Raw genomic sequence first — 27,510 nt, 5'->3', positions numbered from 1 at the left:
GAGAGAGAGGGAGAAGAGTGGGGGGGTCATGGTGGGCGACACACTTCTTGGGACACAATTATAAGAGGGACTTTACCTAACAAATCCAAGCAGTGTAATCTAGTTCTTTGTACCCTCAATGATTCCCCAACAATGAAATCAATTCTGAACAAGATATTCAAACAGTGAGAACATAAAAACAGACTTTAACTTTCAACGGAAACTTGAAGTTAAAGAGTTTTTGGAGTTTTAGATTAGTATAGCTAATTAACTCTTACCATTTCAAATTACTGCTGAAATAGTAAAGGAAAATATAACTCCTTACCCAAGAGCCTCTGCCAATAGTGAAAGGAAAGACAGAACCACTGGACCCTAAAATACTACAATGAAATAACATTTAGCCATGCTAGCCTCCACTATATCGTCCCCCAATCAAAATCAAGTGAAGTAAGGATGAGCTTTCTTATCCCGTAACATTCAAGTCCAGTATCAAACTTGCCACCTGCAAGACACTAGTTGGACAGTTAACATTCTCTTTATAAGGTAATCAAAAAACCTTCTGAATTATAGTTTATTATTATGTTTAAAAATGATTTTCCCTTTCAAGATGCAAATGCATACACAAATTTACCCAAAGGCTTAAGAGAGATAGGCAAAGCCTTGTTAATAAATATTCACATAAAACTAGAAGTTATAGATCATGTTTCAATAATTCAATGATACATCCACAGAAATCATTTGTCTTTAAATTTTATTTTTAGAAAACAAATGGCAAAATACATACATTGTGGAGTCTGAATACCCCCATCATAGAGTATGAATGATGGTCCGGTTGCGAAGCTCCTGAACATACTCTTTGGCATAAGTGACTGCTGTCTTCGGTTCCTCATGTGGAGGTGGGGGTCCTTCCACCAACTTCACAAAATAATGGCAATAAACTTTCTCCATGATCCCGAAGTGACCTCTGCCATGATAGCGGATGCGTTTCAGGCACTGGCCTCGCCCTGAAGTGGATTTAGCTAGACAGGAAAGAAAAAGAATTATAGAAAATGACCACTAATTGGGCGGCGCCTGTGGCTCAAGGAGTAGGGCGCTGATCCCATATGCCAGAGGTGGCGGGTTCAAACCCAGCCCCGGCCAAAAAAAAAAAAAAAAAGAAAAAGAAAATGACCACTAACCACAGCTTAATCAGCTGAGGAATTTCTGTTCTTTCCATGAGATCAGTGGGTGGCTGGAAGAAGCTTGTCTCCAAACAAGTTTATCTTGAGCACTAAGAACTAGACACTATTCTAGTGTTAAAGAGACAAGAGCAAATAAGACTGGCAAAGCCCCTGCTCTGCGCAGTTTACATTCAGAAGGGGAAAGGAAAAAAAATAAAATGATAATTTCAGTTAAACACAAGAGCTATGAATAAAATAAGTTGAAATGATATGACAGAGATTGCTGGGGTACATGGGGGCAACTTCAGACTGGGAGTGTCAATAGGCATCCCTGAGGGAAGAAACATTTGACCTAAGACCAAAATGAATCATCCATGCAAATATCTAAGGGTAGAGGCCAAGAGAGGAGGCTCACACTTATAATCCCAGCACTCTGGGAGGCCAAGGCAGGTGGATTTCCTGAGCTCATGGGTTTGAGACCAGCCTGAGCCAGAGCGAGACCTCATCTCTAAAAATAGCCAGGCTCTGAGGTGGGTGCCTGGAGCCCCAGCAACTTGGGAGGCTGAGGCAAGAGAATTGCTTAAGCCCAAGAGTTTGAGGTTGCTTGTGAGCTGTGATGCCACAGCACTCTATCGAGGGCAACAAAGTGAGACTCTGTCTCTAAAAAGAAAACTGCCTAGAGTCTGGGTGCAGTGGCACACGCCTGTAATCCCAGCACTCTGGGAGGCTGAGGCGGGTAGATTGCCTGAGCTCATGGGTTTGAGACCAGCCTGAGCAAGAGCGAGACCCCATCTCTAAAAATAGACAGGCATTGTGGTAGGCCCTACAGATCCAGCCTCTTGGGAGTCTAAGCCAGAAAATTGCTTGAGCCCAAGAGTTTGCGGTTGCTGTGAGCTGTGACATCATAGCACTCTACTGAGGGCAACAAAGTGAGACTGAGTCAAAAAAAAAAGAAAACTGCCTAGAGTCTTTGTAAGGTAAGAAAAGAGCTTCTGCCCTTAATTATGTCCACTTCATCCAGTGAGCACTGAAAAATAAGTTTAAGAAATTTCCAAAGAGAAAGCAGCATTACACAAAGCATTTGGTAATAAAACACCATCAGTTTCCCTGGATCAACCTGTCCAGAGGAAATCTACAAATAAGAACAGTGAGACTGAAAATAGAGTAGAAAAATTCTAAAACACATTGCACAAATGTGATAGCTGCTTCTATCCAAAAATTGCTACTCTACCCAACCTGAGCACCATTTTCAAAATACTCTGAGGATAACAAACACTAATCCAATGAAAGATATATCAAAACTAGCTAACTGTGCAGCACTATATAACCTATTGAAACATAATGACCAACCCAATCAGGGTCTATCTCCCCCAAAATATAAACTACAGGTATCTGCAGAAGAGCAGAAGCTTAATAACTGCTAAATGCTGGTCATGATTTCATCTGAAAGCCATAAAAGATCGTCTGCCTATCTTACAGCACATAATATTATCATTTCTTTATATAAAAACAAAAACATGAATTCTTTTGAAACACCAGGATTCTTTAATATACTGCAATGGGAATGCCCAACACAGCCACCCTGAGGTGTGAATGAAATCAGGACTTAGGAGCACAGCTTCCAAACTGTTTTCTGGTACTAATCCTGTGTGTTAGGGGTTTCAAGCTGCTTTTGCATATGGAACCGTTCCAACTAAAATGAAAAAATATGGGGAAAAAAATTGTTTAAAGGAACAATATGTAGAAGCTCAATATATAAAAAAACACTGTCAAGTTGATACTGTTTCAATTGAAACACTGGCTGGGGAAGATCCAAAACTGTGTCATTCATTCAATCAACAAATATTTCTAAATTCCTACTGGGTACGAGGCTCTATTTTGGGCTCTAATGATATAACAGTGACCAAGATTTCAAGGGTTTCACCCCTATACTCCCCCCAGAGCACAACTTCAGAACTACTACTAATAGTTAAAATATTACTTTAATACCTTATTACTATTTAATAAAAATAGATCCCCTTGGCCAGGTGTGACAGCTTACACCTGTAATCCTAGCACTCCGGGAAGCCAAGGCAGGTGGATTGCTTGAGCTCCGGAGTTCTAGACCAGCCTGAGCAAGAGCAAGATTCCTTCTCTACTAAAAACAGAAAGAAAGAAAAAAAAAAAATGAAACTAGCCCCCATTGTGGTGGGCGCTTGTATGCTCAGCTACTCAGGAGGCTGAGGCAAGAGGAACATTTGAGCCCAAGAGTTTGAGGATACTATGAGCTGTGATGATGCCATGGCACTCTACCCAGGGTGACAGAGACTCTAAATAAATATATACATATGTATATACATACGTACATACATACATAAATCCCTTGCTCAAACTTCTTCAATACAGTTTGAACCAAATGCCACAGCCTACCACGGTCAGTCCTCTGGAATCTAGGATCAACTTCCCCATCCAATTTTAATCTATTCTAGTTCAATCCTCTACATCTATTTCCTTTACACCATTCTACTCATTGTAACACACAATTACTGGTTATTCCAACCTATATGCCTTTGCATATCCGGTTACCACACATTGAAAATCTGCTCTTCTCCTAAGCATTTCTCTAGATCTCCAAAAGCCTATCTTCAAAAGTCAAATTTTTTTAGAAAATGTCCGTAACTACTCTATATATAAACCATATTGACCTTTTCTTCTCAAACAATACCATTTATCTGTATTTCCCTTTGGTCTCAAATTATATGCCATTTTTGTGTTTGTTTTTATCTGTAAAAGTCACCTTCTCAACTAAATACCAAATTTATATTCCTTTTATATCTCCTCATTTTGTTGCCCTCAGTAGAGTGCCATGGTGTCATAGCTCACAGCAACCTCAAACTCTTGGACTCAAATGATAGTCTTGCCTTAGCCTCCCAAGTAGCTAAGACTACAGGCACCCACCACAACACCTGGCTATTTTTTAGAGACAGGGGTCTTGCTCTTGCTCCGGTTGGTCTCGAACTGCTGAGCTCAGCAATCCACCCACCTTGGCCTCCCAGAGTGCTAGAATTACAGGTATGAGCTGCATGCCCACCCTATATTCCTTTTGTAATGCCCCAAAAGTTCATGATCCACAGGAAGGGACATTATTTTGAAATACATTATCTGCTAATTGATACCATTATTTTCAAAAGAGAGGTCCCTAGTAAATTTGGTCAAATTCTGAAATAGGTTTCAAAGTTTTTCAACTACATTATAATACTAATGGTGTACAAAGTTTTATTACAACTCAGAACAATAATTTATATTTCTTCCAAAGAGATACTACTTTGTTCTTTGTCAAAGAACAAAACTGTAAGTGCTAGATGTGGCAGGGTGTCCAAACTGCAGCTTATGTGTTGCATGTGGAGAGAGGAAAAAAGATTGGACACCCTACACCAGCGGTTCTCAACCTATTTATCGCAACCCCTTTGTAACAATGAAAATACATCATGGCATTAGGAAGGTTGAGAACTACTTCCCTACATGGATATATGAGATATACCATCACCTAATTATGTGGTAGTATGCATACTGAAGGAACTCAAATACTATTTGAATGACATCTCAAAAATGAGAACCACCTGTACTCTTCTAAAGATAATGCCCAACAGGTACCATGTATTTAAAATATTGCCAATATTTCCTACTACTAGTATTTAGGTCAATGAGAATCCTGAAATTTTAACAAAAGAAGCCCTCCCCTACCAAGCTTTATCATTGTTAGGCCAGAAGACTGATGTTCAAGACCAATCGATCACTTTCCTTAAAGTGATTTCACTTTAGATGCCATAAATTACTAAGCAGGGACATTTTATTAGTCCATGTCCACTTGTTAAAGCCTATTCACAATGTCATTAATCATCATTGTAAGTTTGAAAAGAAAATGAACTTTCTAAATCTGTGGTCATGAAACACCAGGTATTAGCTTTAGACCAATGACAGGCACTTGAAAAGAATGACCGCATGAGAATATATGCAACCGAAAAAGCACTTACCTTAACATGCCCACACTTATTTCAGGGTACTGACAGGGCCATCACTGAACTGAAATGGTAGCTAGACAATAGCTAGTCTTTCTAAACTCTAATAGAAGTCTATGGAATGCAAGGACCAGACCTTTTTCAAAAATATAAGGAGATTGTATTTGAGGTATAAGAATCAATAAGGTACTTAATAAATAAATAGCTTCCCAGACCTCTCCCCCGGAGTTTGAGACTCTATGGATCTGTGGCAAAGCCTGGGAATCTGTATTTTTATTAAGAACCTCAGATGAGGACTGGGTGCAGTAGTTCACAGCTGTAATCCTAATATTCTAGGAGTCTGACGTGGGAGAATTGCTTGAACTCAGGAGTTTTAGACCAGCCTGAGCAAGAATGAGACCCCATCTCTATGAAAAATTGAAAAACTGGATGACCATCATGGTGTAAGCCAGCAGTCCTGGCTACTTGGGAGACTGAAGCAGTAGGATTGCTTAAGCCCAGAAATTCGAGGTTGCAGTGAACAATAATGATGCCAATGTACTCTAGCCAGGATAACAGAGTAAGATTCTGTCTCCCCCTCAAAACAAAAAACCTGAGATCCTCAGATAATTCTTTTTTTTCCAGAGTATTAATACAATTTGGTTACTTTGTGTTAGGAAATGTCCAGGTTGCATTTGAGTCCTTCATCCAGGAGATATGACATATACCTCTACATTGTACAATTAGGTGGGAGTTAATGAGCCCCTTCCCCTCTGATTTCTCCCCCCTTCTTGAATTTGTGATTTTCCTCTCCTGTGGGTCTACAGCTGTTTATCTACTAGTTTCAAAATAGCACTGAATAGATTGGATTAAAGATGGCGACCGAGTGACAGCTTCCCTGCAACTGGGCATGGTGAGTCTGGGGAGATAAGACTCCAGACATCTCTGGCTGGTGATATCTGCCTACAATCATCCCTTTGAGGATACAGGGAGTCAGCAAGGGACTTCTGGACCCCAAGAGGAGAACAAAAGCAGTAGGAAACTGGCAAGTGGTTGCGTGTGTTTGATCGACCTAATCACGCCAGCAACCGTGAGTACAAGCAGCAGTGAGACTGCAAACCGGAAAAGCCTTACCTGTGAACTGTTTCAGTGTTTTTGGACTTGGCACTCAGTTGAACTGCCTTGGGGAGAGCTTAGGCAGGAGTGCAAAGAACTTTGGGCATTGTCTGGGGCCCCAGACAGAGCCACTGAGCTGGGCTGCACGGAGCCATTGTGTGAGACAACTGCCCTGGCAAGCTCCGCCCTCCGGGTCCCAGAGCAAGGAACAGGCGGGACCTAGTAGCCTAGCAACTGAGCAGCCTAAAGGCGGGGACTGAGCTGCCTTACAGCCTTAACCCTCAGGGGCAGAATGAGACGGTTTTGGCACACTGGAGGCTCGGGCCCATAGCAACCTCAAATTCCTGGGCTTGGTGCTCCCTGGACCTCCATAAGATCTGTGCCACGACCCCGCACCAAAAGGGCCTCCGCGTGCCCTGACCAGGAACTGCGAGAGTGGTACAACCCTGCGCCCTCCCTCCTGTGTCCTCCCAGCCTCCACACTGGCCCGCTCATCTGGCCAGGGATACTGGTAGCTGTGTGCCCTCTGGAGCCCTCCCTGCCTCTACGCAGAGCCCTTCTCCTGGCCAGAGACAGCTGGAGCCTTGGGCTCTCTGTGCCAAAGTCACTGGGGGCCAGGCACTCCCAGAACCGTGCGCACCACCTCCCGCCCTGTTGCTGGATCCGGGTGTGTCACACGCTGGAGGAGCTGCTTGCACAACCAGAACTCCCTAGCTGGAGCAGCCCCAGAGGAACTACACAGGGTCACTCCGTACAAAGATCAAGCAACAATAGAATGATCCCGCTGGGATCTAATCTTGGAGAAACACCTCCCCAACTCTGAGGACAGCCAGAGGCAATGGTGAAAAACAATCATGAGGTGAAATCAACAGCAAAACTCTGGCAATATGAATAATCAGAGTAGATCAACTCCCCCAAGGATCAATGGGGCATACACAGCAAAAGATCCCATTCACAAATAGCTGAGATGTCAGAAATCGAATTCAGATGTGGATAGCAAATAAGATTGAATTAGAACTCCAAGCAGTAACCCAAAAGATACCTCAAGAATTCAACAAATTCAAAGACCAAATGACCAAAGATTTTGACACACTGAGACAAGAAGTTGCATCCCTCAAAGATCTGAGAAACACAGTAGAATCCCTCAGAAACAGAATGGAGCAAGCAGAAGAAAGGATTTCTGACATTAAAGACAAAGTTTCAAATGCTCCCAAACTCTCAAAGAGGATGAGAAATGGAGGGCAAAAACAGATCACTCTCTCAGAGAGCTCTGGGATAATTCGAAGAAAACCAATATTCGTCATATAGGGATCCCCAAAAGCGACGAAGTGGCTTCACAAGGCACAGAGTCTCTTCCCCATGAGATTAAGAAGGAGAACTTTCCAGACATGCCAAGAGATTCTGAAATTCAGACAGCAGACAGTTTCAGAACTCCAGCACAACTCAACCCGAATAAGACATCCCCCAGACACATCATAATCAATTTCACTAAAGTTAATATGAAGGAGAAAATTCTGAAAATTCCCCATTACCTACAAGGGGAAGAATATTAGAATAACTGCAGATCTCTCTGCTGAAACCTTTCAAGCTAGAAGAGGATGGTCATCGACTTTTAATCTCCTAAAACAAAATAACTTTCAACCCAGGATCCTATACCCAGCTAAACTGAGTTTCATTTATGATGGAGAAATTAAATACTTCAATGACATTCACATGTTGAAGAAATTTGCGATAACTAAACCAGCTCTCCAGGATATTCTCAGACCTATCCTCCACAAAGACCAGCGTAATCCTCCACCACAAATGTAAACTCACCCAGAAAATTCTGATCAAATTCCAACTTCCACAGTTGCAAAAGGATTAAAAATGTCCACTGGACTCTCGAAAGGCTTATCAATATTCTCAATTAATGTGAATGGTTTAAACTTCCCTCTAAAGAGGCACGGGTTGGCTGACTGGATACAAAAACTCAAGCCAGGTATCTGCTGCCTACAAGAATCGCATCTTACATTAAAAGACAAATACAGACTCAAGGTGAAGGGATGGTCATCTGTATTCCAGGCAAATGGAAAGCAGAAAAAAGCAGGCGTTGCAATCCTGTTCACAGACACAATAGGCTTTAAACCAACCAAAATAATTAAGGATAAGGATGGACACTTCATATTTGTTAAAGGTAATACTCAATATGATGAGATCTCTATTATTAATATTTATGCACCCAACTACAACACACCTCAATTTATAAGTGAAACTCTAACAGACATGAGCAAGTCAATTTCCTCCACTTCCATAGTAGTTGGAGATTTTAACACCCCTTTAGCAGTGCTGGATAGATCCTCCAAAAAGAAGCTAAGCAAAGAAATTTTAGATTTAAACTCAACCATTAAACATCTGGACTTCACGGACATCTACAGAACATTTCATCCCAACAAAACTGAATACACATTCTTCTCATCAGCCCATGGAACATACTCCAAAATCGACCACATCCTAGGCCACAAATCTAACCTCAGCAAATTTAAAAAAATAGAAATTATTCCTTGCATCTTCTCAGACCATCATGGGATAAAAGTTGAACTCAATAACAACAGGAACCTGCATACGAGAACATACTGATGTACATACAAGAACATGGAAGCTAAACAACCTTATGCTGAAGGATAGATGGGTTATAGACAAGATTAAGAAGGAAATCGCCAAATTTTTGGAACTAAACAACAATCAAGACACGAATTACCACAACCTCTGGGATACTGCAAAGGCAGTCCTAAGAGGGAAATTTATAACACTGAAAGCCTTCCTCAAGAAAACGGAAAGAGAGGAAGTTAATAACTTAATGAGACATCTCAAGCAACTGAAGAAGGAAGAACATTGCAACCGCAAACTCAGCAGAAGAAAAGAAATAACCAAAATCAAAGCAGAGCTAAATGAAATTGAAAACAAAAGAATTATGCAACAGATCAATAAATCCAAAAGTTTGTTTTTTAAAAAGATCAATAAAATAGATAAAACTTTGGCCAACCTAACCAGGAAAAAAAGAGTAAAATCTCTTATTTCATCAATCAGAAATGGTAATGATGAAGGGCGGCGCCTGTGGCTCAAAGTGGTAGAGCGCCGGTCCCATATGCCAAAGGTGGCGGGTTCAAACCCAGCCCCGGCCAAAAAAAAAAAAAAAAAAAAGAGAAATGGTAATGATGAAATAAGAACAGACCCCTCAGAAATTAAAAAAATCCTTATAGAACACTACAAGAAACTCTACTCTCAGAAATACAAAAATCTGAAAGAAATAGACCAATACCTGGAAGTACGCCACCTACCAAGACTTACGCAAAACAAAGTGGAAATGTTAAACAGGGCTATATCAAGTTCTGAAATAGCATCAACTATACAAAATCTCCCCAAAAAGAAAAGCCCAGGACCAGACGGCTTTACATCAGAATTCTACCAAACCTTTAAAGAAGAACTAGTACCTATATTACTAAACCTCTTCCAAAATATAGAAAAAGAAGGAATACTACCCAGCACATTCTACGAAGCAAACATCACCTTGATCCCCAAACCAGGGAAAGACCCAACAAGAAAAGAAAATTATAGATCAATATCACTAATGAATATTGATGCTAAAATACTCAATAAGATCCTAACAAACAGAATCCAGCAACATATCAAAAAAATTATACACCATGACCAAGTGGGATTTATCCCAGGGTCTCAAGGCTGGTTCAATATATGTAAATCTGTAAATGTTATTCAACACATAAACAAACTAAAAAATAAGGACCATATGATTCTTTCAATTGATGCAGAAAAAGCTTTTGATAATATCCAGCATCACTTCATGATCAGAACACTTAAGAAAATTAGTATAGAAGGGACATTTCTTAAACTAATAGAGGCCATCTACAGCAAACCCACAGCCAATATCATATTGAATGGAGTTAAATTGAAATAATTTCCACTTAGATCAGGAACCAGGCAAGGTTGCCCATTGTCTCCATTGCTCTTTAACATTGTAATGGAAGTTTTAGCCATTGCAATTAGGGAAGAAAAGCCGATCAAGGGTATCCACATAGGGTCAAAAGAGATCAAACTTTCACTCTTCGCAGATGGTATGATCGTATATCTGGAAAACACTAGGGATTCTACTACAAAACTTTTAGAAGTGATGGAGGAATATAGCAATGTCTCAGGCTACAAAATCAACACCCATAAACCTGTAGCCTTTATATATACCAACAAAACCAAGCCAAAAAAACCGTCAAGGACTCTATTCCTTTCATAGTAGTGCCAAAGAAAATGAAATATTTGGGAGCATACCTAACAAAGGATGTGAAAGATCTATACAAAGAGAACTATGAAACCTTAAGAAAAGAAATAGCTGAAGATGTTAACAGATGGAAAAACATACCATGCTCATGGCTGGGAAGAATCAACATTGTTAAAATGTCCATACTACCCAAAGCAATATACAATTTTAATGCAATTCCTATTAAAGCTCCATTGTCATATTTTAAAGATCTTGAAAAAATAATACTTTGTTTTATATGGAATCAGAAAAAAACCTCGAATAGCCAAAACATTACTCAGCAATAAAAACAAAGCAGGAGGAATCACGCTACCAGACCTGAGACTGTACTATAAATCGATAGTGATCAAAACAGCATGGTACTGGCACAAAAGCAGAGAAATAGATGTCTGGAACAGAATAGAGAATCAAGAGATGAATCCAGCTACTTACCGTTATTTGATCTTTGACAAGCCAATTAAAAACATTCAGTGGGGAAAAGAGTCCCTATTTAACAAATGGTGCTGGGTAAACTGGCTGGCAACCTGTAGAAGACTGAAACTGGACCCACACCTTTCACCATTAACTAAGATAGACTCTCACTGGATACAAGATTTAAACTGAAGACATGAAACTAAAAATACTTGAAGAAAGTGCAGGGAAAACTCTTGAAGGAATTGGCCTGGGTGAATATTTTATGAGGAGGACTCCCCAGGCAATTGAAGCAGTGTCAAAAATATACTACTGGGACCTGATCAAACTAAAAAGCTTCTGCACAGCCAAGAACATAGTGAGTAAAACAAGCAGACAGCCCTCAGAATGGGAGAAAATATTTGCAGGTTATACCTCCGATAAAGGTCTAATAACCAGAATCCATAGAGAACTCAAACGTATTAGCAAGAAAAGAACACGTGATCCCATCTGAGGGTGGGAAAGGGACTTGAAGAGAAACTTCTCTAAAGAAGACAGACGCACGATCTACAAACATATGAAAAAAAGCTCATCATCCTTAATCATCAGACAAATGCAAATCGAAACTACTTTGAGATACCACCTAACCCCATTAAGAGTAGCCCACATAACAAAATCCCAAAACCAGAGATGTTGGCGTGGATGTGGAGAAAAGGGCACACTTCTACACTGCTGGTGGGAATGCACACTAATACGTTCCTTCTGGAGGGATGTTTGGAGAATACTTAGAGATCTAAAAATAGACCTGCCATTCGATCCTATAATTCCTTTACTAGGTTTATACCCCAAAGACCAAAAGTCACAATATAACAAAGACATCTGTACCAAAATGTTTATTGCAGCCCAATTCATAATTCCTAAGTCATGGAAGAAGCCCAAGTGTCCACTGACCCACGAATGGACTAGCAAATTGTGGTACATGTATACCATGGAATATTATGCAGCCTTAAAGAAAGATGGAGACTTCACCTCTTTCATGTTTACATGGATGGAGCTGGAACATATTCTTCTTAGCAAAGTATCTCAGGAATGGAAGAAAAAGTATCCAATGTACTCAGCCCTACTATGAAGCTAAATTATAGCTTTCACATGAAGAGTATAACCCAACTATAGCACAAGACTATGGGGAAAGGGCCAAGGAAGGGGAAGGGAGGGGGGAGGTTTTGGTGGAGGGAAGGCAATGGGTGGGGCCACATCTATGGTGCATCTTAGAATGGGTACAGGCGAATCTTACTAAATGCAGAATACAGGGTGGTGCCTGTGGCTCAGTGAGTAGGGTGCCGGTCCCATATGCCGGAGGTGGCGGGTTCAAACCCAGCCCCGGCCAAAAACCACAAAAAAAAAAAAATAAAAAAAATAAATGCAGAATACAAATGCCTACATACAGTAACTAAGAAAATGCCATGAAGGCTATGTTGAACAGTTTGATGAGAATATTTCAGATTGTATATGAAACCTGCACATTGTACCCCTTGACTGTACTAATGTACACAGCTATGATTTAACAATAAAAAAAAAAATTAAAAAAAAAATACAAAATAGCACTGAATACATGGGATGTTTGTTTTTCCACTCTTGAGACACTTTGCTAAGGAGAATATTCTTCAACTCTTTCCAGGTAAATACAAAAGATGTAAAGTCTCTATCTTTTTATAGCTGAGTAGTATTCCACGGTATTCATATGCCACACGATTTATTAATCCATTCATGAGTTGATGGGTGCTTTGGTTGTTTCCATATCTTTGTGATTGCAAATTGAGCTGCCTTAAACATTCAAGTGCAAAATGTCCTTATGATAAAATAATTTATTTTTTCTGGATAGATACCTAGGAATGGGATTGCAAGATCAAATGGAAGTTTGCTTTTAGCTCTTTGAGGATTCTCCATAATTCTTTCCAGAAAGGCTACATTAGTTTGCAATCCGAACAACAGTGCTCCCTTATCTCCACACCCTCACCAACATCTGCAGCTAGGTAGATGTCTATTAATGGGATTGTGGAATCAAATGGAAGGTCTAATTTGAGTTCTTTGAGGATTCTCCATACTTCTTTCCAAAGAGGCTATATTAGTTTGCAGTCCCACCAACAGTGTAAAGGTGTTCCCTTCTCTCTACATCCACGCCAGCATCTGTGCAGCTTTGGGACTTCGTGATGGGGCTATTCTCATTGGGGTTGGGTGATATCTCAAGGTGGTCTTAATTTGCATTTTGTTGATGATTAGAGACGATGAGCATTTTTTCATATACTTGTTGGCCATCTGTCTGTCTTCCTCAGAGAAGTTTCTGTTCATGTCTCTTGCCCAGTGATGGATGGGATTTTTTGCTCTGTGATAAGTTTAATGATCTGCAGGTTTGGGACTTTATGATATAGGTTACCTGACTGAGGTTAAGTGATATCTCAGAGTGGTTTTGATTTGCATTTCTCTCATGACTCGGGACAATGGGCATTTTTTCTTTTCTTTTCTTTTTTTTTCTTAAGAGACAAGAGTCTCACTTTATCGCCCTACGTATAGTGCCATGGCCCAATGCCCACCCGGCTATTTTTGTTGTTGTTGTTGCAGTTGTCATTGTTGTTTAGCTGACCCGGCCCAAGTTAGAACCCACCACCCTCGGTGCATGTGACCGGTGCCATAACCACTGTGCTATGAGCACCAAGCCACCTCAGATTATTCTTATTGAGGAAGTCTGACAAATACAGGAATAAAATATCTGATATGTCATCATATGGTATTTCACCTTCCTGAGGGTACTCATTTCTTTTGATGATCGAATTAGGCATCAAAATACTCAGTGAATTTATATTTTTTAAACCATGAGACAAATCCTGGTGTATTAACCCTACTTAGGAAAAGTGGCTTTAACACAGAACTAGATGGAAAGAGAGTACAGGTGGGGCAGAGATTTTTTCAGTAGAAACATCATAAGGAATATTTTTGCTTAATGGCAACGCTGGACCTTGATCCTTCATTTGAAATGAGGGGATTAAGCTCCTTATCTCTCTTTACTGTAATTATTGAAAAGGATTTACAGACAGTTATTGAAAAAGATTTAAAAGACAAACCCTACTTCATTTGTATCTTAAGTCCACTACTATCAGCTAAGAATCCCATATTCCTTTGAAACTGAATAAAATCAATTAAATTTGATTTGATAATCAAAGTCATAGAGCAGGAAAGATCACCAAGAAGTTTTAAGCAAAGAGTCTTGCTTCTCATCCATGTCAGCCTTTTCAATGATTCTGAGCCCTCCCAGCATTATTTATTCATGCTACTCCCAGAAGAAAATGCTTATGACTAACTACTCTGGCCCTCTACCTTCTGAGTTGTCATTTTGGTTTCCCTCTATGTCTGTACATGTATCAAAATAAAATTATACAAGATTCAGCTTTAGAATAAGATATTTCAATTGAAAATCATAACTAATTTGAATTTTAGAAGGAAGCATGGTTGCCAGCATCAATTCCAGGTGAGGTGAAATGAGATTTTAACCTAACCAGGGTAATCATCTCCAGTAGGGCAGAGGAAGTGGAATTCAGATGATCTTTTTTCTCTAATTGTTGAAAAATTATAAAGTATAACTAACTTCCCCTGTAATTCAGCTTCCCCCCCGTAAAATTTGGAGAATACAAATTCCCCATATCTTGAATTTAAAATATGTTTAGATAAAATAGTACTTTTTATATGTAGTTTGACAGATTGAGAAAATTTTGCATCAGCATCAACATCTCTGTTTGATCACAAACCTGCTGAACTGCTGCTGTCGTAAGCAGAAACCAGTAATCCCAAAAACTACTCCACTTCACTGTGGTTTGGAAGGACGAAAGGTAATAAATGCTGATCTAAATTCTGGGAAAAAGAGCTGTCTGAAGGTAGCTGCAAAAAAATTCCTTACAGCTGTACTTACAGCTTCCCAAAGCATTTTCACTTAATGTAATTTAATATGGAACAAGCATATAAAAGCAGAGGTAATGCTTCAGGATATAATAACAAACAGGAACAAACACATTTGGGTCATCCGAGCCTTTTATAACTCAGCAGATCTTCTATTCTGATAATTGGAAGGTTAAATTATAGGACATCTTTATGGATTAGACATCTGGCTTGGCACATTATAAATAAAAGATTTTTTTAAGTACACCTGTGATCATTTATTTACCTTCTTCTAATTGACAAAGAACTTAATTTCTTTAAAAAAAAAAAAAAAAAAAACAGTTAAGGCTCAACACCTGTAACACAGTGGTTACGGTGCCAGCCACATATACCGAGGCTGGTGGGTTCGAAACCGGCCGGGCCTGCTAAACAACAATAACAACTGCAATAAAAAATAGCCAGGCGTTGTGGCAGTTGCCTGTAGTTCCAGCTACTTGGGAGGCTGAGGCAAGAGAATCACTTTGAATTGCTTAAGCCCAAGAGTTGGAGGTTGCTGTGAGCTGTGATGCCACAGCACTCTACCAAGGGTGACATAGTGAGACTCTGTCTGGAAAAATAAAAAAAAAGAAAGAAATCAGTTATGGCTCAGCGTCTGTAGTACAGTGGTAACACCACCAGTCACATAGACTGAGGCTGGCAGGTTCAAATCCAGCCCGGGCCAGCTAAACAACGACAACTGCAACAAAAAATAGCCCAGCACTGTGGCAGGCGCCTATAGTCCCACCCACTTGGGAGCCTGAAGCAAGAGAATCACTTAAGCCCAAGAGTTATAGGTTGCTGTCAGCTGTGACACCACAGCACTCTACTGACGGTGACATAGTGAGACTCTGTCTCAAAAATAAATAAATACATAAAAATAAATATATATTATATATATTTATAAAAATAATATATATTTATTATAGATATTTATAAATATATATTTGCAATAAATATTATATAATAAATAAATATTATGTAATATTTATTTATATATATATATATATATATATATAAAAAGATCTATCTAATAATATTAAAAAGCTGGGGCATCACCATACCACATTTTAGGCTGTACTACAAAGCCATAGTGGTCAAGATAGCATGGTACTGGCACAAAAATAGACATAGACACTTGGAATCGAATAGAAAACCAGGAAATGAAACTAACATCTTACAACCACCTAATCTTTGATAAACCAAACAAGAACATACCTTGGAGGAAAGACTCCCTATTCAATAAATGGTGCTGGGAGAACTGGATGTCTACATGTAAAAGACTGAAACTGGACCCACATCTTTCTCCACTCACAAAAACTGATTCAAGATGCATAAAGGACTTACATTTAAGGCATGAAACAATAAAAATCCTCAAAGAAAGCATAGGAAAAACACTGGAAGATATTGGCCTGGGGAAAGACTTCATGAAGAAGACTACCGTGGCATTTGCAACAACAATAAAAATACACAAATGGGACTTAAACTGAAAAGCTTCTGTACAGCTAAGGAGACAACAACCAAAGCAAATAGACAACCTACACAATGGGAAAGGATATTTGCATATTTTGAATCAGACAAAAGCTTGATAACTAGGATCTACAGAGAACTCAAATTAATCCACATGAAAAAAGCCAACAATTCCATATTGTCTCCAATAGGCAAGAGACATGAATAGAACCTTCTCTAAAGAAGACAGACGAATGGCTAACAAACATATGAAAAAATGTTCATCATCCCTATCTATTAGAGAAATGCAAATCAAAACCACCTGGAGATACAATCTAAACCCAGCGAGAATGGCCCACCTCACAAAATCGCAAAACTGCAGATGCTGGCGTGGATGTGGAGAGAAGGGAACACTTTTACACTGCTGGTGGGACTGCAAACTAATACAACCTTTCTGGAAGGAAGTATGGAGACCCCTCAAAGCACTCAAGCTAGACCTCCCATTTGATCCTGCAATCTCATTACTGAGCATCTACCCAGACGGAAAAAAATCCTTTTATCGTAAGGACACTTGCACTAGACTGTTTATCACAGCTCAATTTACAATCACCAATACGTGGAAACAGCCTAAATGCCCTCCAACCCAGGAATGGATTAACAAGCTGTGGTATATGTACACCACAGAATACTATTCAGCCATTAAAAACATGGAGACTTTACATCCTTTGTATTAACCTGAATAGAAGTGGAACACATTATTCTTTTTTTTTTTTTTTTTTATTGTTGGGGATTCATTGAGGGTACAATAAGCCAGTTACACTGATTGCAATTGTTAGGTAAAGTCCCTCTTGCCATCATGTCTTGCCCCCATAAAGTGTGACACACACTAAGGCCCCACCCTCCTCCCTCCATCCCTCTTTCTGCTTCCCCCCCCCATAAACTTAATTGTCATTAATTGTCCTCATATCAAGATTGAGCACATAGGATTCATGCTTCTCCATTTTTGTGATGCTTTACTAAGAATAATGTCTTCCACTTCCATCCAGGTTAATACGAAGGATGTAAAGTCTCCATTTTTTTTAATAGCTGAATAGTATTCCATGGTATACATATACCACAGCTTGTTAATCCATTCCTGGGTTGGTGGGCATTTAGGCTGTTTCCACATTTTGGCAATGGTAAATTGAGCTGCCATAAACAGTCTAGTACAAGTGTCCTTATGATAAAAGGATTTTTTTCCTTCTGGGTAGATGCCCAGTAATGGGATTGCAGGATCGAATGGGAGGTCTAGGTTGAGTGCTTTGAGGTTTCTCCATACTTCCTTCCAGAAAGGTTGTACTAGTTTGCAGTCCCAGGAACACATTATTCTTAGTAAAGTATCACAAGAATGGAGAAGCATGAATCCTATGTACTCAATTTTGATATGAGGACAATTAATGACGTGGTGGGGGTGGGGGAAGAGGAGAGCAGACAGAGAAAGAAGGAGGGAGGGGTGGGGAAAGGAAAAGCAGAGAGAGGGAAGGAGGGAGGTGGGGCCAAGCTTGGTGTGTGACACACCTTTTGGGGCAAGACAGGATTGTAAGAGGGACTTTACCTAACAAATGCAATCAGTGTAATCTGGTTTCTTGTACCCTCAATTAATCCCCAACAATTTAAAAAAAAAAATTGAGAAAGACAATTAAGAAAAGAAACACAGAGAGGGCATAAACATTTTTAAAATTTATACACTAAAAGTATTAATATATTATGGTTTTAACAAATGTCAAACAAGTAATGAATCCATATTATAAGTATAATTTAAAATGCATGTGAAACAGGGCAGTGCCTATGGCTCAAGGAGTAGGGCGCCGGTCCCATATGCCGGAGGTGGCGGGTTCAAACCCAGCCCCGGCCAAAAACCACAAAAAAAAAAAAATGCATGTGAAACTAAAAATTCTTAAAATATGCAATTTGCTAAAATGTAGTAAAACAACAGAAGCCCAAATTTAAAAAAAAAAATCAGTTATATTCCTTGTTTTATTATGATTTTGATTATGACCATATTATGATATACTATGTTTTATTATGATTGAAAGATCACTCTATGTATCAGTCTTGGTATCTATTATTTAATAATTATTAGTAATAAGTTTTATGATTTCAGTCTCATTATAGAACACGTAAGAATAAAACAGTACAATTATTATCATTTATAATAAATTAAAATTAATATGCTTAAGGCTAAAGAATAAGTTTTTACCAGCAATTTTCACCAGTGAACCAAGTTCTGAGTAATTAGATAATAAAGACTGTTTTGTTAGATAAAGATATGGCTTACTATTGGAAGATTTTTTTCCAATGCTAAGAATATTAAAAATCTTACCTATATATAAATTGGATCTGAATTCCACATTGTGGTCTCTCACTGCCATATCTTGTGCTTCTAAGAGAACCTTAAACAAGCAAAAGAAAGGCATATACATGGCTAAACCCAAAGTAAAATGAAATTAAATTCATCTCATTATCTTGGTAATATGATGCTAATCACATACCTCCATTTTACAGTCAATTTTAAAAAGAAAATATCAAGGCCAGGCATGGTGGCTCACACTTGTAATCCAAGTACTCTGAGAGGCTGAAACAGGGGGATCCTTTGAGCTCAGGAGTTCAAGCAAGACCAGCCTGAGTAAGAGTAAAACTGTATTTCTACTAAAAATAGAAAAATCAGTTGGGCGGTGTGGCAGGCACCTGTAGTCCCAGCTACTGAGGCAGGAGGATCAGTTGAACCCAGGAGTTTGAGGTTGTTATGAGCTAGGCTGATGCATGGCACTCTAGCCTGGGCAACAGAGTAAGACTCTATCTCAAAAAATAAGGGGAAAAAAAAAGAAAAAGAATATCAAGTGATAAGAGAACTAAGGAAAAGGGAGCTTTCCTTCCTTATACAAGAACTGCAAATGCAGGGAACACAGTCCATCCTACTAAGTTTTTTGTTTTTGTTTTTTTTTTTCCAGTTTTTTTGCTGGGGCCGGGTTTGAACCCTCTACCTCCAGTATATGGGGCTGGCACCCTACTCCTTGAGCCACAGGCGCCGCCCATCCTAATAAGTTTTAAATGGCATGTGTAAGCTATAAAGGAGACGGCAGCATTTGTTAAGCAGTACTCCTTGGTAAGGAACATTGCATCTTTGAGTCAAAGACTTATCAAAAAGTTGATGAAAATCAAGAGCTAAATCTTATTGAAATTTCTTAAACATCAGATCCAAAGTAACCATTAACAACATCAGACAAGAAAAAATTCATACTTGAGAATTTCCTTTATGAAGTTAATTATTAAATTTACTTTCCATAGATATTTTGAATTAAGTTAACTTCCTTGAAAACAAATTTTTTTAAATAGGACAATTGTTGTCAACAATAAAAAAAATTCTACTCACTTAAAGAACATAGTACAAGGCTGAGTGACAGACTTAGCAAATGCATTCTAAACTGAATTAAATACAATAAAACCATAGCATTACAATGGAACCTCTTAGAAGTTTGAATCCATCAATCCCAACTATTCAACTACTAACTGAAAAGTAAGAATAAACTTTAGGTGAAAATTAACTGAAAATATACAGAACAATGCTGATATCCCCAGATGGTAAGGGACAAGCAGCTTTTGAAACAAATTGCCTAAAATGAGTGAGCACAATTATCATCAGCACCATTTGTACCCAGTGAATCAGCTACATTTAGAGTTAGAAGGGTCTTTAGAGATTATCTAATCTAATCCCTCACAGTTTAGCAGTGAGAGAAATGGAACCAGAACTGGTTTAGTATCTTCCTTGTGCTTATAAGAAAAAATCAGAGAAAAGACTAGATTTCAAGTCTCAAGTTCCAGTCCAGTGCTCTTTCCATTCAACTACTATAGTTATAAAATCATAAGTTCTCATTGGAATTGATACACACAAAAAAAATTCCAAAAATATACCAAGTCCCAAATCATTAAAAGTAACATTTATTGCATCACAGATAGTAAATAATTAAATACATACATACATACATAAATATCTGGGGCAAATAAATGCATCTCAGGAAAAAAATACCAAAAGCATACATCATTCCTAAGGTATAAGGACATTAATAAAACTGAGTGCCCTAAATCCATACTATACTAAGTATGCATTTACAATAGAAAATTCAGGGAATTAAAGATTTAGGCTGAGCTTACTAACACCAGCAAGACAGCTGCATCCCCCCCATTCCCACCACCACCACCACCACCAGACTCAAGTCTACCTCTTTAATTATTTGGGCCCCTTTTTTGTCACTGAATTCCAACTGAGCCAAAGCCTGGTCAATGGACATTCCTCGTATCTGTAATTAAAGGATGATAAACAAGAGAGAATAAGGAAATTAGTTGACAAAAAAAAGTAAGTTTACAAAGTCAAAGTTCCCTTTTCAATGAAAAATGAAAGACTTACATAATGTGAATAACTTCTAAAAACAGTGAACTGAACTTAAGCAAAATAGAAGAAAAGTTTGAGAAGGGATAACACCTTCAAGTCAAAATCAAACTTAAACATTTTAACCATAAAACCTAGATTGTAAATAGTTTCAATAACATTCAAAGAAAGCAGATGTGATGGAGACCACAGGCTGGCAATAATCACTCCAGATATTAAAGCATCCCCTTCTCCTACAGGATAAATACATTTATATGTATATTTGCTGCTTTTGTCTCTCCTCATTTACAAATTTCATTTTCCAGGAAATAAACTTGAAAAGCAATAATTTTAAAATAGGTTGAATCAAGTTTCACAAATAAGCAAGCTTCCTGGATTCTCTGGTCATAGCCAGACTTCTGATGCCTTTGCTTTAATATCTATCTAATGTGCTTTAGTTTCTCAGAAGGTAAAAATTAAGAAAAATCATACAGCTCTTTTTTGATTACCTACCAATTATCATTCTTTTGATTACTTATTAGCTGTCTTATATTCCTCACTTTTTGGAGAAATCAAGGCAAATTATTTTGATTTTCAAACTCAGGGGTAGGGGAAGAACTCAGTTTTTTCCCCATAGATATTATTTAGTAATTAATAGTCATTTTAGCTTACCAATTTTGCTAAATACCACATCTTGTCTTTGCTATATTTTATTTGTCTTCGACAGTGGTAGATTTCCTTACAAACAGGAAAACAAAAACGGAAAGAAAATTTTAGCAGGTTTATTAATGTTTTCACTTTCTATACCAAACAAAAAGTCCTACAAGAAATAAAAACATCACTAAAAATTTGGAGATTCTTTTTCCCTACACAAAGTTGTGTTTTTCCAAAGTCTCACAATTTTAAAGATTACTATGGGAGAAACACAAACTACAGAACAGCTAGTTTATGCCAACATTTGCAACATTTCTATCCAGAGGTATGGCAGAAGATTTAAATGAAAATATCTTGAAAACTTTTAGCCAGCTAAAAGAATAAAGAAAAAGTTCACTATTAGTGAGAATGATGGAAAAATGGACAAAGTTAGTGTTTTTATAAGAAAAAACAATATTCTAGGTACTTGCCCAAGAGCACAGGTTCTAGATTCAGAATGCCTGGGTTTGAATCACAACTCTGCCATTTACTAGCTACCCAACCTTGGGCAAGCTACTTAACCTTTCCCCACCTAAATTTCCTCTTCTTTAAAATGAAGATAATGGTTCCAATACCTCACAAAACTGCAAGTTGAATAAGATAAAATAACCTATGTAAAGAAACGATTTTATAGTGCCTGGCACATGGTAAGTTCTCAGTAAATGTTAGCTTTTATTTTCTTCTATTTAAAGTAAAAGGTTATGGTCTTTTTTTTTTTTTAATCAATCATCTACTAAACAACTGATAGTTCACAAAGCACTTTCAGACTCATTATTTTATTTAAACTAACTCTATGAGCTAACAGAAGAAACATTTTATAATCCTTTTACAAATGGAAAATCAGAAATCAAGCCACTTATCCAAGACCACAAAGTTTGTGAAAGACAAAGCTATAAATAAAAGAACGGAAAAGTATGTGAAGCACCTGCCAATGTTGAATACAGTGTCCAGCAGGTGTACCTTCAAAAGTTCCCCTCGGACACTATAATAAACACTTTTTTCCAATACTATACCATACTGCCACTTTTTAAAACATACAAAACATTTGTTAAGGCAAACAATAGCAGGGAGATCTCACAACTTTCTAACATTCTGACTCCTGCTGGAAATTTTCAAATGTCATAACAGAGTTTTCTCAAGTGGCCACCTTTTAATATGTAGCAGAGTAGCAGATTTCATTTCAGTTATAATAGCAGCAGCCAGCCTGAAAATGTAGCAATAGCCTAATTGAATTTCAGCAATAAAGTGTCCTGGGAAGCAAGGGAAAGAATAGAACAACTGTCATGACTGCTACTAATCTGCAAAAATTAATCTACTCAATGAAACTTTTTATTTTCTCTTTTTTTTTTTTTTTTTTTTGAGACAGAGACTCAAGCTGTTTCCCTGGGTAGAGTACTATGGCATCATAGCTCACAGCAACCTCAAACTCTTGGGCTTAAGCAATTCTCTTGCCTCAGCCTCCCAAGTAGCAGGGACTACAGGTGCACACCATAACACCTGGCTATTTTTGTTGTTGTCGTTGTTGCAGTTGTCATTGTTGTTTAGCTGGCCTGGACTGGGTTCAAACCCGCCAGGCTTGGTGTATGTGGCCAGCGCCCTACCTAGTGAGCTACAGGCGCCACCTAGAAACATTGTAATTCATGGATTCCCTTGGTAGGATATCTTTAAACCTGAATTGCATATGATTATTCTCAACTTTTGTTTAAAAAAAAGAAAAAGAAAAGAAAAAATAGAGAGAGAGAGAGAGATAAAGAAAGTATAATCCTGGCAAGAACAGGGACAAAAAGGAATAAAGCGTTTATCAGAAATGCGAAAATTAATCATTCTCTTTAAAAACTAAAAAGCTCAAAATTTACTTTGGGCAGGTAAAATGTCTAAGGGCATTTCTAAAGATAAACTAGAACAAAAACCTCAGTAAATAAACCTATCATGGCAAATATAGTGGGAAAGTTGGAGGTCAGAAGCCCAAGTTAGATATTGCTACCATTAACTAACCAATACATTAAATTAGGTAAAGTTAAGTAAGGATATGATGCACAAAATAGCTATTCAAATAAAGTAAATGTACATTATGAAATGTCCGAGCCAATAACTTTAAAAGAAATCGATTTATTTTTAAATGCTTGTAGTAACTCAAAGAAGGAAAAAGTATTACCTCATAAAAGCTCTTACTAGAGCTCTAAGAGATTCACATTAATAACCAATCAGTATGTTGGTGAATACATAAATTAAAAACATGCTTCTTATAGAAATGGTTGTTTCAAAAAGTTTTGATACAGTTTTACTATACTTTTATTTAACATAGCCTTTTACAAAAATACTGCAAAAGTAAACTTGAACCCAAATTAACAAGGTGTGACTATCAGAAAGAAAGCTCTTTCATTTCTCTCTGCTTTACTTTCTTTACCAGGATGAAGCCACATGTAAGATGAAGTCTACATAAGAATCTATATTGTTAGGAAATGTAGATTTCCAAAATCTATAGATTGGGCGGCACCTGTGGCTCAGTGGGTGGGGCGCTAGCCCCATATACCGAGAGTGGAGGGTTCAAACCTGGCCCTGGCCAAACTGCAACAAAAAATACCTGGCATTGTGCCAGGCACCAGTAGCCCCAGCTACTTGGGAGGCTGAGACAGGAGAATCACCTAGGCCCAGGAGTAGGAGGTTGCTGTGAGCTGTAATGCCACAGCACTCTACTGAGGGCAATAAAGTGAGACTCCGTCTCTAAAAAAATAAATAAATAAATAAAATAAAGAGGCATTTGTATAAGGAGAATAAATAATGCAAAGAAGTTAATTTTGTATAGTGTCATTAAATACAATACATGACAAATTACTGGACTGACATTCTTCTTCATTTGCTAGAGTTAAGTAGATGACATACTATCAATTATCTGAATTTTGCCATTCAAAATACACCCTGAAGTATATTTTTTAAAATATATAAAAAGCTCCAGAGGGAATAGAGGCCTGCTAACACCTTGATTTCAGACTTTTGGACCCCACAACTGTTAGAGAATAAATAAATCTCTGTTGTTTTACGCCAATCCATCAATCAATCAATTAATCAATTGATCGATCAATCAATCAATTAATAAACAACCAAAATGATTAGTACTATACAAAATTTCACTAGTAAGGCCAGGCACAGTAGTTCATGCCTGTAATCCTAGCTCTCTGGGAAGCTGAGGCAGGAGAATCCCTTGAGCAGCCTGAGCAAATTGAGACCCATTTCAGCTAAAAATAGAAAAATAGCCAGGTGTGGTAGCAGGCACCTGTTGTCTCAGCTACTCAGGAGGCTGAGGCAGAAGGATCACTTGAACCCAGGAGTTTGAAGTTGCTGTGAGCTAAGCTGATGCCATGGCACTCTAGCCTGGGACAACAAAGTGAGACTCTATCTCAAAAAAAAAAAAAAAAAAATTGCTATTAGAGTCTAAACCTGACAAATACTGTTATGATTTATTTCCAAGTAATATCTAATTTCAAACAGCTCAGGTAAAAAGTAAGGAAAGTTGGTTAACTATAACAAATATTTTATCTATGATATTTGTGCAATAGTGTAACTTTTTGTAAATTTTGGCTAATTACAAAATGGAGTCAATAATCAATAGCCCGCATTCTGTAACAAGTTTAACTTTCAAGTTTTGTTTAAAAGATGTTCACTGAACTGAATGATTTGTAATTAAAAACAGTAATTTTATTTCCAAAGTATTTACCACAGTTTAAAGATTCAACTGTTCTCATCTTTATTCTATTATTATTTGTTTAAACTTTTAAACTGTTGTATATGTATTACAAAATAAATTCACATAAAATATAAATGTTAAGAAGTTTAGTTTAAACAATTAGAATGTCTTCTGCCTCTTAATTTCATAATCAGGTGGAAGCTCTTAAAATCAATAAATTAACTCACACAAATCAGAAAAAAAAGGAAAGGAAAACCTATGACCATATCAATTCAGACCATATTTAGCAACTCACTGATCTTTTCTAAATGAAATACATGCTTTCAAGTTCATATAAATACTAAGCAAACGACAAGGTCCTTCTTATTACGTAGATGAGACATTATTCAGTAGCCTTGAATCTTTTTTTTTTTTTTTTTTTTGTGGTTTTTGGCCAGGGGTGGGTTTGAACCCGCCACCTCCGGCATATGGGACCGGCGCCCTACTCCTTGAGCCACAGGTGCCACCCAGTAGCCTTGAATCTTAAAAACCTTTAAAAGATGTTCACTGAACTGAATGATTTGTAATTAAAACAGTAATTTTATTTCCAAAGTATTTACCACAGTTTAAAGATTCAACTGTTCTCATCTTTATTCTATTATTTTTTGTTTAAACTTTTAAACTGTTGTATATGTATTACAAAATAAATTCACATTAAGCTGAAAGTTATATATCTTTTATATCTCAGACTACAGCATCTGTAACAGTTTGGAGAGGATAAAAGAATTCTACACAGCTAAAGATAAGATACATCTCTGGTAGGAATCCACTGATAAAATTCAAACCTTATGTTCAAAAGTTTGTGACTTACAAAAAGAAAATATAAATCCATGTGTCTATACTTAACATTGGAAAAATCATGTATATGATAACGTTGGCCTATGGTTTATATCATTCCAGCCAATTCCCCATGTTCTATTATAAAGAATTCATCAGCAAGACTCTTGGGAGTCAAAAATCAATGTCTCAAACCATTAATATTACCTTAGCTTCAGAGGTAAGGCCCTTACCTAGGTTAAATAAAGGCAAACAAGGACAGCAATGACAATCTTTTCAAACTACCAAAGAGATAAATCTAGTATATTTTCTGTGTCAATGAAAGAATCATGCAAATTGTTGTATGGTTTTTATTTTTTTAACATGGGATAATAAATTACTGCTAACCACCTAAGACAGTAAGAGCACTCTCAAGATTAAAGGATTAGGTCTACCCACATACTTACTGCTGGTCTCCGAGGTTCTCCAGGCAGTTGTGGAGGATAAACAATTTTATTCTTCTTCTCCCATTTTCGAGAAATATTAAGAGAAGCACTCGTGTGAATATATGATTGAGGTAAAACACTGTTGAGATGAAAGAAAGCTATAAAATATTTAATAGACATTTAGGACCTTTTTGCAAAGTTTACAAACTACATTTTCTCCTTTTTGATGGAAACAACTTAAGGATATTAAGTGGAAACATTCTAGAAGTATTCACTAATAAAGACTGTTTGCTCATGCCTGTAATCCCAGCAAATCAGGAGGCTGAGGCTGAGGAGGGAGGATCACTTGAGCCCAGAAGTCCAAGACCAGCCTGGGCAACACAGCGAAACCCTGTCTCTAAAAAAAAAAAAATAATAAGAGAAACTCATTTTGCATAAAACACCTTAAAAAAAACTAGTTTATTAGAGGCTAAGAAGAGTGAAAGTTAATAATGCACATGTCGAACAGTAAACAGACAGCAACCTAAGATCTCTTGCTCTGACTGGCCAACAAATGCTGACTCTCTTCTAAAGTGAGCCTGTTCCTCAGAAAGATATAAAGAAGACATACACAACTCTGATGTGACCTGTGGAATTGCCCAACTTTGTGGCATAAGCAAGACAAATACATCAAACAATTAGCGGGCAATATAAAACCACATATAACTGAAATACAGGAAAGTGTAGTACGAGATTTCAAAAGTGCCTTCAGGTCAATCTTGAACAAGATCCTAATTGGCAGAAAAGAGGGATATACACTCCCACTTCAATGAGGCAAAGGTCTCAGAGGTATAGAGGTACAGAGTTGAGACGTAAGGGGAGAGGTCGGACTGAATCTCTTAGGTATTGGAAAGTACTGGAAAGGTACTTGAGGCTAGAGTGAATGTCTTTAAATACCAGACTAATGGGACGGATAATGAAGACCTTAATTTCACTCACTACTCCTTGACCTCTTCTCCCACTCTAACTGGTTTGATGATACACTCATTCTCCCTTCCCATCGTCTCCAGCATCTGCTGCTCCTCTATATCACTAAATTAAACTCATTCTTGACTCGTGTCCTAAAATTTATCTTTAACTTCCCAATCATTTTCATCCTGCCAGATC

The 27,510-nt window shown here is 37.8% G+C and overlaps 1 protein-coding gene across 2 annotated transcripts in view; it reads right to left on the bottom strand.

Annotated features, from left to right (window-relative positions):
- Positions 1 to 721: 721 nt before the first annotated feature.
- Positions 722 to 27,510, bottom strand: part of MRPL22 (mitochondrial ribosomal protein L22) — a 46,880-nt gene continuing 20,091 nt past the window's right edge. For both annotated transcript variants that reach the window (XM_053566568.1, XM_053566569.1), the window contains 5 exons: positions 26,386 to 26,503; positions 21,418 to 21,483; positions 20,600 to 20,677; positions 18,703 to 18,772; positions 722 to 998 (listed from right to left, as the gene is read on the bottom strand). In XM_053566568.1, the coding sequence (XP_053422543.1) occupies positions 787 to 998; positions 18,703 to 18,772; positions 20,600 to 20,677; positions 21,418 to 21,483; positions 26,386 to 26,503 (544 nt within the window). In that variant the 3' untranslated portion in view covers positions 722 to 786. The remainder of the gene's footprint in view (positions 999 to 18,702; positions 18,773 to 20,599; positions 20,678 to 21,417; positions 21,484 to 26,385; positions 26,504 to 27,510) is intronic.

This window comes from Nycticebus coucang, chromosome 17 (genome assembly GCF_027406575.1).
Source record: "Nycticebus coucang isolate mNycCou1 chromosome 17, mNycCou1.pri, whole genome shotgun sequence".
NCBI classification, from domain to species: domain Eukaryota; kingdom Metazoa; phylum Chordata; class Mammalia; order Primates; family Lorisidae; genus Nycticebus; species Nycticebus coucang.
The sequence above is the reverse complement of the archived record's forward strand: the minus strand, read 5'-3'. Positions and strand labels throughout refer to the sequence as shown.